Genomic DNA, 12206 nt, shown 5'->3' with positions numbered 1-12206 from the left:
ATTATTTGCTGTAAGCTAAAGATCTGGTCCTGACAACCTCTACGAGGCCTAAACCCACACTGATTAATTGAATAATTTGTAATTTAAAATAAGAAATCTAACCATGGTCATATTTGTTAAGACACATTTATTGTTGAAAATCAGTATGATCAATATATGTAAGGCCACTAGCTACTAACCAGTCAGCTGTGTAAATATGAACACATTATAATAGTGTAATGCCGGCCGAAGTGGCCGTGCGGTTAAAGGCGCTGCAGTCTGGAACCGCAAGACCGCTACGGTCGCAGGTTCGAATCCTGCCTCGGGCATGGATATTTGTGATGTCCTTAGGTTAGTTAGGTTTAACTAGTTCTAAGTTCTAGGGGACTAATGACCTCAGCAGTTGAGTCCCATAGTGCTCAGAGCCATTATAATAGTGTAAACAGTTAGGTAACTTACTCGATTAATGCCTCCAGACTGTGCAATACCTCCACTAGTCAACTATAAGACGAGTTTGTGTCTTTACTTCAGTTTTGTATTCCGCCCAGATTCAACCAACACATTATTAATTTCTCTTTCAATTTTATTTATAATTTTTTTACTTTTGGACATATTATTTTACTCCAGAGATGGTAAGAAGCTCCAGAACATGTTCTTGGATTCTCTCCTTCCATCTGGTACTAATTTACACTGATCTTTTTCCCCCTCAATTCCCCATTATCTCAAGGAGTCATATTTTTTCTTTTATATTCTACATTCTGCACTACTGTTCTCTGTTTGTCACTTTTTATTAGTATCCCAGCACCTTTCAATATTTTCTTTGTATAATTTCATTTCCCTGTGACCTGTTTCCAGCCGCCCCCCCCCCCCCCCCCCCCCCCACAATGTAGCCCCTCCCACAAGGCTTGATCTCACATTTTTTCTGTCATCATTTAGCTCTCAATTAACGATAGTACCCCATAATTTCTACCAACATTAACAGTTCTCTCTGCTTTATTAATTTTGTACAACTCAGTTTTACTAACATTATTAAATTAAAGTTTCTGATGTTAGATCATTCCAAATCCGTTCCTGCAAACTAACTTTCTGATGATCAGTAAAGTGGAATAGCTTTTTCTTACCTCCTGCACCCGATTTGTACATTTTACTCTTTCTTTTCTTGTTTCCTACCTCTCACAGAAATCTTGTGCATGGATTTTTTAAAAAAATTAGAAAGATTCTTATTTAATGGTGTTGCTTTAAATTGTTGCCTGGAACTCTCATCCATATGCTTCTTTTCAATGAGTGGTAACTGGACACAATTCTTCTACACAGTAGTTTAAAAAAAATTGTCAAATAATCCTTTGGAACTGTTACAACATTTCAGGATTTTCCCGATAGTCTGCAGGTGATTCCATATACTTTTGTGCCGGTATCTAATGCTTTCATTACATTCATCCAACCACCAAGACATGCATTATTCTTTCTTTGAAACCAATTTCTTCACATGCAAAATATAGGCATTTCACACATACTGCATGTGCTGACCTAAGTTGCTGCTGCTACTGTTAGTAAAGCAATCCAACTTACCTGACATAACGGTACATCTTTTGGGAGACATTTCTTTACATCATCCACCCATTTACGAGGCTCCCTCAATGGTGAGAAATCAGTGACAACAGCTCCTAATTTATGCTGTGTCAAAAACTGTGGCAAGGTGCTGACCGGATCACCAAGGAGTAAATGAAATTCAACAGCCAGTTTCTTACATTCTGCTTCAACCTCTTGCAATCCTAATGCGGGGCAAAAACAAAGAAACATTTTTTAAGAAAATGTTAAGAATTATCTTTTTTCATTATTCTTAGAAAGACTTCCAGATCATACCTTTCAAGAGGAAACTGTAATGTCGATATGTAGTATCAAGAAATTTGGGAACCAAACAGAAACAAACATGAAGTGAGAGTGAAGTTTTTAAAGCCAACTTCTGTGCATAGAGCAAGGCCCAGTTATCTGAAAAATACAAGCACAAGATGAAAACATACATCTACAGCTGATGTTAGATTAGTCTGTAAGTAAATACTATTAAAACAAAGCTGCCCATGTATGGGCTATTCAAAAAGTCTCTCCGCAGTGCCGTATGATTGTTAGCTGCGCGTGCCGTATGATTGTTTGCCTGTCTGGGTTACTTCCCTTCAAGTGGACTCTCCCAACATTCCACTGTTTCGTTTATCTCAGCCAGAGTCACTAGTATCGTTTGTGTGTGTCGTTACGTGTTGACATGAACGTTTAAGTTTAGTTCCTTTGTTCGTTTGTTTCGTTTTTGTCACTGTTAAAATGCTAACCATTGAAGAAGATGTGTTTTTAATCAAACAAGTTTTCAAAGCTGGCGGTAAATACACAGTTTCAGATCATCAAACATTTAATTTAGTTTTCCCAGAGACAACACACCCACATCGCGATACTGTGCGAGATTTGATTAACAAATTTCGAAGTACAGATTCATAGAACTTTTTCCATACAAAGTGACAGTCATGCAAGAACTGAAAAATACTGATCATGGCAAGAGACTAGAGCTCTGCATTTTGATGAAAACAACTGCTCGAGCATTTCCCATTTCGTGCTGCTACTCGACGGCTGGAAAAGGCCCACGCTGCAATATGGCTGTGGCCTTCTAATGCATCATGTGGCCGGTTGTCCTCCACCTCTTGGTTATCGGTTGGACTGTCGAGCACTGCCGGGAGCTCGAGCGTACTAGCAATCTCAGCCGGTGACAGTACAACCACCGCGCACTCTACAGTGCCGAATCGCATTAGAAACCGTTTGCAAATACAGTTGACGACCTGGCTTTGAGCAGCGCACACAGCGTTATGGATAAACCAAGTATAGGTCGTAAGTGTTCCATTTATGAAACGAAGAGAAGTATTATGGAGAGAATTAGGAGCGGCTCATTAGTCCTGAAGAAGAAGAGGAGGCGAAAAGTGAATCTTGGAAATTGTTTGTAGTGGATCCTGTCACACAGGCTTCGGCTGGTTTCGTGCAATGTACCACATGTGATACCATACTTTCGTACCAGTCAAGCACAACAGGTATGATTCGGCACTGCAAAAGTAAATGTGGAGCAGAAGTCCACTGGCCACTTGCAGTACCAAGTAGCATAAAGAAAGTAGTTGTTGATAGGTTGGTCGATATGAGTGGGATAGATTTGCTCCTGTTAAGTACTTGTAGTAAGATTGGATTCAAGAATTATTCACAGGAGCTCATCAATGTTGGCGCCACTTACGGCAAAGTCAGTATAGAAGATGTTCTTCCGCAACCTACCACTGTATCACGGCATATTAAAGGAAAGGCAGACAAGATAACGGGTGACAATGGTGCCCAAGCTAATATGTGCCTTAAAGAACAAAATGTGCGCTTTAGAAGCTGATTTGCGGTCTACAAGAAGAGAAATTTTTTGACTGTGAAGTCGCATCATGTGAATGATGAGTGGCAGCTAGAAACGCTTGTTTTGATAACAACCGAGTTTCCGGACGTACCCAAGACAGGAGAGACCATACGGCATGAAATCGAAGGGCACATGCTTGGTTAGGAATTAACAAGAATGATCTTACAAAATGTTACTTTGTCACTGACCAAGGAGCTAATATGAAGAAGGCACCTGAATCTTAAGACCGTTTGCCTTGCTTTGATCACCGCTTGATGACACATTTCAAGAGACGTTTTTAGAAGACGAAGCCCCTGAAATCCTGTCATGTCTACTATCAGCAAGAGCTATAGTAGGCTATTTGAAGAGATCGGGTCACTCGGGGTGTCTGCGGCACTCTGTGAAACAAGAAGCTGTAACTCGGTGGAACAGTATACCGTTAATGCTCAATTCCGTCGTAAGTCAAATCGACGATATTCGAGATCTACTAGAATCCCGGGAGTAATTGAAACTCTTAGAAACCTTCCAAGAAGGGTGCACACGAGACATCATCGCTTTTCTAGTCCCCTTTAAAGAAGCGAGTTTGGATTTGGAAACTGAAAAGATAACAATGCTGGAACATGTGCTGCCATGGTACAAGAGTCTGTTACATCATTGTGAACCAATAGACAGTGACAACGAGGTAAGAACACTTCCTATAGGTTACAATCCTTTATACAACTGTTGAATTATCAGAGTGCAGTTATGTATATTGGGTTTCCTTTTCAGCTCATGGCAAAAATAAAAAGGAGAGCAGCATACTTCATCACAGAGAAGTGCAAAATTGAGGCTATCCATTACGTTGCCACGGTTCCATGGCCATCACGGCATCATTTAAAGAAACTCACAGCAGACGAAAAGCAAGCCGTGTATGCTGAAATTCGACAATTGTACTCGGAACTGCCCGTAAATGGTAAGGTTCATTCACTGAAACCAATTAGTAAACGAATGTTTGTTTGTCTAATCTGCCATCTTTCGTTAGATCAACATTTATTACGTCTACAATGTGATATTTAGGAAAGGTTTCGCAGCTTAAACATTCCACAATGCATTTTAATGTAATTTGTGCGATATATATAAAATGTCACCGTAAATATAGTCATTTAGTAACCAGTAATTCTAACTACGATGTATACATATTTGAAGGTGACAGGAATATTTTACAGACGTTTTCATTCATGTTTAGAGTCCATTCAAGCAAACAGTGACCAAGTTCTTCCCATGAAAAAGTCCAGGATGGATTGGACTGGAGTTCGGATGAGGACGACGAAGATGGACGCACAGTTACTACCAATGAACTAGACAGGCACCTTTCGCTCACCAAATATGACTGTAGCGGTGCCGAAGGACAAATTTTGCACTGGTGGAAAACGAACGCGGGGTTATTTCCAAGGCTGTCGGTAGTAGCCAGAAGAGTTCTCTGTATTCCTGCCACTAGTGCTGCCAGCGAGAGAAATTTTAGTCAGGCCGGTCACCTGCTGTCCAACAAAAGATCATGGCTGGAATCAGACAAGGTGGATGATCTCTTATTGATCCATCACAATTACGTAAGTATTCACAACATACCACGTAATCACAAGGAAGGAAAAATTCCTCAAACTCTATAAATGTAGGATTCCACTTTCATTGACTTCACAGGAAGAAGTTCACACCACCAGCTGTAGTAATAGCTCCAGGAACACAAATGACGCTTGTGTATCAGGGAGCACCAATGACTAAAAACGAACTGTATAGTCATGATTCACTTGTAACGTTATTTACAGGTCATAATTTGTTCAGAAATAAACGTTTGTGCAACAAAATTTTGTGAGTATTACTTTTAACTACGTCATTCCTTCCCGACCCTGCATTCAATATTAGTACAACATATATGTGGCCAAGTTTGGAGATAGGCTACACATAGTCCATGATTAGACTACTGCGTTCCCATTTGTCTACCGAATGGAACAAAATACTAAATACAGACATTAAAGTTTTTAACGTTACAATTACTGGAATACATGATAACCTCAAAGGCGAAACTCCAGTAGTCTGCAACATATTAACAAAGATCAAATGTAACATATACAAGTGTATTATTTAGGTCATAGAACTGGTAGTAAACAATGAAAGACATTTGTAAAAGAAATAAGTGAGTGGTTAATGTGAAGCGGTGGCCTCTGATCTCAAGGAGTGTGACGAAACGCCAATCGCTGGCACTGAGTCCACCGCTTACTGACGACCGGCCGAGTGCTGGCGATCGGCTGCCCACAGACGGCGGAAGAGGACGCTCGGCCGCATACTCCCGAGAGCCAGAGGGGCGAGCGGTACTTGCCGGTAAAAATCGGAGATAATGCAGACCTCTACAAGAGACTGCATTATTGTCAATGGTTCAAAAATTTTGTTCAACAAAATGGAAGGTATATTCTTAATTAAACATTTTTCACTGATGAGGTGTGGTTTCATTTACCTGGGTACATGAACTCACAAAATTCTCGTATGTGGAGTACTTCAAATCCATCGTGTACTCATGAGGAACCATTTCATTCTGTGAAAATAGGAGTTTGGATTGCAATTTCTAGATATCAGATTGTGGGTTCCATATTTTTAAACGAAACAATAAACGCACAATGATACTGCAGTGATATTCTGTACTCATTCATAGGAGAACTTGTGTTAAGTGACATACTGAATGGTTATTTTCAACAAGGTGGTGCCGCGCATACAGCTCGTGTTTCAATGTCACTGCTTGTTGATGTTTTTGGTGATCGCATAATTTCACAGGGACTTTGGCCTCCAGGATCGCGTGACCTAACACCACTGACTTTTTCTTCTTGGGTGCAGCGAAAGCAACTGTCTATAAAAACCATCCAAAATCCACCAATGAATTGAAAACTGCAATATCCACTTTCACTGCTTCTGTTACAGAAGAAATGTTACAGTTTGTGTTTGGAAACATGATTAGACATATTGAATTGTGTATTCAACAACAGGGAGGACACTTTCAACATTTAATGTGAAAATTTGTAAGTAAAAATGAATATTCAATAAATTAATAACTTTTATTTCACTGAGTTTCCTTTTGGTATATTTACCGCGGCATATGGTACGTGCGGCTAACAATCATCTGGCACTATGGAGAGACTTTTTGAACACCCCGTATTTTCTTACATATGTAAAAATGCATTTGTACCAAACATTCCTCCTTTTCTTTCTAAATTCAATGTTTTGAAATTTATTCATTGAGTATTCATGCCTACACTGAAAACTATGTCATCTGTACAGTACCAACACTTTTTTGTGTCTGATTTCAGAGGGATGCTGGGACCAGACGAACAATGCTCCTCCAGCTTCACATGAAGTATGGAGAGAGGAAAAACATGCACAGTTCACAAACACTTACACATTATAAATAATCAACAACAACATAGCTGTATAAAATTAAATGAAGTGGCTGCCTGGTGCCCTCTCAATTTGTGTCTGGACCTGTACTTGAGTTAACAAAACACTGGACAGCCCACTACAAAAACTGCGACAGTGTTGTCAAAGTTACCATGGAGCTGTGCAGGCAAAAGCAACACGCACCAACATACACAAATCTAGTGCGAATTTTATTATTATTATTATTATTATTATTATTATTTTTTTACCATACGAAGTAACAAAATTGAGGAGCGCATAAGATTCAATGGCGTATCAAATTCAAGTACAAACTTGAATTGTTCACCTGTATTTGTTACCCTATGTGATCTGAAGTAGCAAAATATTTATTATTAAACTCTAGCAAGAAAATATAGGTATGGTATCTGTGAATTATAGAAAGGACGACATAAATTGGGTAAGAGGTTATCAAGTTAAAAGAGGTGATATATATTTCCAGTTCTGAATTCTGTTCACAGGCGTTTGCTCGTTAAAATTTAAGTTCTGTCCTGCACATTACAATGCACTGTTATACTTCTCAACCTAGTTTCATTATTGTTGGCCTATTACAGTAGTTCGCATTGTGTTTGCATTACGTACTCACGAAATGGATGGCAAGTAGAGAAGAATATTCTAAGGAAGCTACTTTCAAGTGTAAAGTAATTCTTTATGCTGAAAAATATAGTAACAGAAGGGCAAAAAGAGAGTTCCATGTAGCTGAGAGTAACGTTCGCTTATGGAAGAAACAGAAATTGGGATATTTGCAACCACCACCACTACTAGAAAGAAATTCATTGCATCTCACAAAGGAAGACATCCTGATGAAGTAAATGTTTTGGAATTTGTCCCAGAAAGGAGGAAGAATGACACTACAATACAGAATGCAAAAGAGGTGGCTGCAGCTCTTAGCATACCAAAGCAAGACTTAAATGTTAGCCGGGGATAGGTTGATCGCTTTATGAAACAAACAGACTTATCACTGCGACGCCGTACAACAATATGCCAAAAGCTTCCACAGGATTTTGATAGAAACTTAAAGAATTTCAGTGGTACATTATCACATTTCGGAAAGAGAAGAATTTTTCGGTGGCCAAATAGGCAATGCTGATGAGACTCCAGTTTGGTTTGATATTCCAAGTAATTACATGACTGACAAGACTGGAACAAAAGTAGTTACCATCAAAACATCTGGGTGTAAAAAACAGTGCGAAACAGTAATGCTGGCAATCAAAGCAGATGGGAACAAATTTCCCCCTTTTTTAATCTTCAAGCGAAAAACAAGACCCAAGATGCCAATAAATGAAAAATTATTCCCTGATGACATCATTCTTCAGAATCAAGAGAAGGGATGAATGACAAACTCTGATGCTTGACTGGATCCGAAACATGAGGGAACTCCATCCTGGCGGGCTTTAAAATTAACCATCAATGAATTTGTCTTGATGAATTTTGTGGTCATCTCACTCACGACATAAAAAAGAAGATCCATAGCTTACCCAGTGACCTTGTTCTTATTCCTGGAGGAATGACTTCTGTATCACAATGCCTGGATATTAGTATAACTAAACCTTTCAATGATTACATTCAGGAACAGTACGAAAAATGGTTTTGTGAACCAAATCCTGACCTCCGACAGGGAAGATTAAATGTGCTGCAGCCTACATTATTGCCCACTGGTTTCGGCTGCCTGGAAATGTTTCAAAGCACCAATTATCGTAAAATCATTCAAGAAATGCTGTACTTCAAATACTCTGGACGACAATGAAGATGATGTGCTCAGGAATGACACCGAGGATGGCGGGGAAGGAAGAAATGAATCTACTTCTGATGTAGACTCTTCCAAGGATTCCAGTAATGATGATATTAGTGAATAATGATGAGTAACATCTGTAATTTACACAGTATGTTTCTTTGTATGCCATGTAGTAATCAAGTTAGGTGTTCTTCTTTAGTAATGAAAATATCACTTACTATTGTAATGAGTAACTTAAAAATAAGTTATTGTTTGTTTGTTGTTTTAATTCATGTATACATTCACTATTGTCTGAAATAAAAGTTAGCAATGTAACATAAATTTCAACAATACAAAAATACCCTACCAGCGATGTGCCAAAATTCCTTTTTTTAATCGATTTAATTTTTAAAATTTGTGTGCACATTACATTTGATGGCACGTACGATTCGCATAAATATGGTATTATAAAGCGGTGACCAGTAAACTAGTGAGGACACAGCCATTGCCACCTAATGAAACCAGACCTATGAGGGCTACTGCTTGCTTTGAGCCTTGACTGTGGTGCCTGGATGGAATTCTGTTATACCGAGAGCACCACCTGTTATCAATCACCTGTTATCAATTGTTTTTATATGAAGACAACCTGGTGTTTGACATCTTGTGGGCTCTGTCCAGCAGCGCCTAGCACTTCCGCAACACTAATTAGGTGGTGGCAATGGACAACAATCTACTGAGGTCATTTGCCCACTGAATAGCTCAGAGGCCATCCAACATTATACCTGTATTGGTTATGCACACTGTAGTGGCACCTGGAGATATAGCTGAAATAATATCTGGTAGGAGTTGCTACAGAATTAAATCGTCTTAGTTTTCAAGCCAAGTCAAACTGAAAAATTAACAAATCTCATGCTGCCAAAATCATAACTGATATGGTCATTAGCAATTAAAATATTAACTGCCAGGATTGGAACACTGTCCGCTTCTTACGAGCAAACCAAGAAGTCAGCGATTTTCCACAGCTGCGGCAAAATTAGGCAAAGATGAAATGGGCAGTGCATGGCAGATCAGAACTGCCTACAATTGACATAAAATTCATGTAGTCAGCATGTGTACGTGGACGAGGAAAAAAATTCCCGGATTTTTCCCGGTTAAAAATACACTTTCCCCCAGAAGAAAATGCACTTTTTCCGTTTTAAGTAACAGCATACTTTTCCTCGGAACTGTAAAACTTATTAAGCCTTTCAATGGTTCTGGTTTTATACAACGGCGTAGAATTTCCCAGCAATTTAGAAAACGAAAGTCAGCGAAAAAAAAACACGTTTTGGAAAGATGTCTGATGTGCAGCAACATGTATGCTGCATATTTTCGTACTACGAAATTATAAATTCGAATTCCACCAAACACCGCATGTTACTTCCCGAGGGATTGAACTCGAGCTTGCGATGCGCTTTTGTAAGCCAGTCGTAGCTCATGTCACATGATCTCGACAGCGGATATTCAGAGCATAGGACATGTAATGCAGTCAGGCAATAGCAACATCACTGTTAAGCAGCGCGAACACACAAATAGGAAAAGGTAATGGTTTAAATTAATATACATAGTGTTGCTATAAGAAAAGATTTCACGTATAATATTGGTCTCCAAGATTAATAAGCTGCAAGAGAAGCTAAGCTTTCACACATAATGAAGTTCTTTGAGCGTGTCACACTTAAAGATACACCACACAAATGTGCCAGTAAAATTTTTAACGACATAAATCCCTGATCTTCTTGGCTCGAAAATACTCTAAATGGTCATCCTCAACGAATTGATTTTTGTAGGAGAGTCAAATGCTCTGTGATTTAAGAAATTCATCGGACATTTGCGCACAGAGTTCATCTTGCCTAAAAGGAAATTTACTTTTAAAGTAACGCTTTTCAAACAACCATTCGGAATATTTTCCTGCGACCTGTTAGAAATAGATTCGTTTCAGCAGTTGCCAGAGAGCACCAGATAACAGGCGTCACCGCGCTTGCGCAGCTACGATGACGCAGGAAGCCCGTACGTTTGTACGTGTAAAATATTAAAAGACCTTACAGTATGTTATAAAAGAAATAAGACATTAGGGGATACTCCCAGAGCATGAGAATTTTGTGAACTACACTAAAATGCATAATTCAGCTTAAAGTGCACATTCGTATGTCCAGATTCAGATATAAATTTTCTTGGAGAACCAGCACTGCACTATCTCATGTTTCGTTCTTTATTATGGCATAATTCCATACATGCTAGAAGACGTAAACGTGAACTTGAAATGCAGCAAACAGTGGAAACTAGCCAATAGTGACGAATTAAACACTTCGTTTCAAATAAATTGACGGCCTCAGCAGAAAAGATTAATAAAGGTCAAATTTCTTTAACAAACCGACAAAAATAACTTCATCGTTCTGGAAGGCGATTAACACTTGACTGTCAGAAAGGTGGAAACAAAATAAAATCTGAAACTAACAACATTTTTATCCTTCCGTAATTATGCGAATATCCTAATTCACTTGATAGCTCCCAGTCACAGAAATCCGTTTTGTTTTCATTTGACGCGAGAGCAATAAATGAAGAGGAAACAGCAAAATCACTCAAAGTAAACACTGGCCACGTGGAGACTACCACCTACCCACTACAACTCTGACTGCTCTGTGCATCAGGTCCAGATCTACAATATTTCCGAACTGGGGCAATATTAGATATTGACGCTCCCCCTCCCTCGAACGTTTGAGGTAGGACGCCAAAAATTTAAAAAATCAACTTTTCAAAAATATCTTCATTTTGCAGCGCACATCTTTCTTAAGAGTTTGATACATTAAAAATGTATGTTGGAGGGAACGTAAGACATGTTATTTGGTCTTAAGTGTGCCAAAGTGCAGTGCCTCGCCTCTTCTCACAGCATTCTTCCATCACACGTCTCTGTATTTCGCTCTGTGGAATTCAAACGTGTAATATTTTGTAATGGGTGCCATCAAACTATATTCAGGCCAGTGGAAATTAAAATGTTCTGTGGTGCCTCTCCTGCTCCCAGTCGGTCGTTTTGACATCCTGCCCCCCTTTAAAAAAATCTCACAATTAATACTGAATGGGATTATTTGTAGGCGGCAGAAAAATAACTCTTCAGAAAATTTGCAGTCTTTACTGGCTATTAGCGAATAACTTGCTGTTTTGTATGACTTAAAATTAAATATAGGATACATAAAACGATTAAAGACAAGGGATAAGCAAGAAAGTACAAATTTCTTCATTCCTTACAAGTCCCAGCTTTTTTTTCTCTCTAATTTGCCACAGCTTTACGTGGCGTACTTTCCTTTCTGGGAAAGAATCTATTACCTCTTCAAAGTTCGTCGATGTTTTGCTACATGAAAAAACGAAATGTTGTTGTCTAATACTAGAAAAGCTGTTAATACAAATTGTACCCGAGACTGGTGTGTTTTCTCGAGCTGCTTACGTGTATTTTGTCACTGTCTGCTAGGTAAAACGTAATAGGCCTGCCTAATATTGCAGCAATTGTTACACACACCAAATACACGAGACTGTTTTGGCACTTTTTTAGTCATTTTTGTAACACGACGGAATATAATTCACGAATACCAATATCAAATGCCTATATGGCCTACTACAAGCAAAAAG

The 12206-nt window shown here is 38.9% G+C and overlaps 1 protein-coding gene across 9 annotated transcripts in view; it reads right to left on the bottom strand.

Annotated features, from left to right (window-relative positions):
* The window catches only part of LOC126249200 (deoxyribodipyrimidine photo-lyase), a 115755-nt gene that overhangs the window by 51655 nt on the left and 51894 nt on the right, over positions 1 to 12206 (bottom strand). For all 9 annotated transcript variants that reach the window (XR_007545601.1, XR_007545602.1, XM_049950904.1 and 6 more), the window contains 2 exons: positions 1843 to 1968; positions 1549 to 1751 (listed from right to left, as the gene is read on the bottom strand). Coding sequence is in view for 7 of the 9 variants with exons in the window: in XM_049950904.1 (XP_049806861.1) it covers positions 1549 to 1751; positions 1843 to 1968 (329 nt within the window). In the remaining 2 variants the exon portion in view is untranslated. The remainder of the gene's footprint in view (positions 1 to 1548; positions 1752 to 1842; positions 1969 to 12206) is intronic.

Source organism: Schistocerca nitens, chromosome 1 (assembly GCF_023898315.1).
Source record: "Schistocerca nitens isolate TAMUIC-IGC-003100 chromosome 1, iqSchNite1.1, whole genome shotgun sequence".
In the NCBI taxonomy this organism is placed as follows: Eukaryota; Metazoa; Arthropoda; class Insecta; order Orthoptera; family Acrididae; genus Schistocerca; species Schistocerca nitens.
Note: the sequence above shows the minus strand (reverse complement) of the source record. Positions and strands in the feature narration are given on the sequence as shown.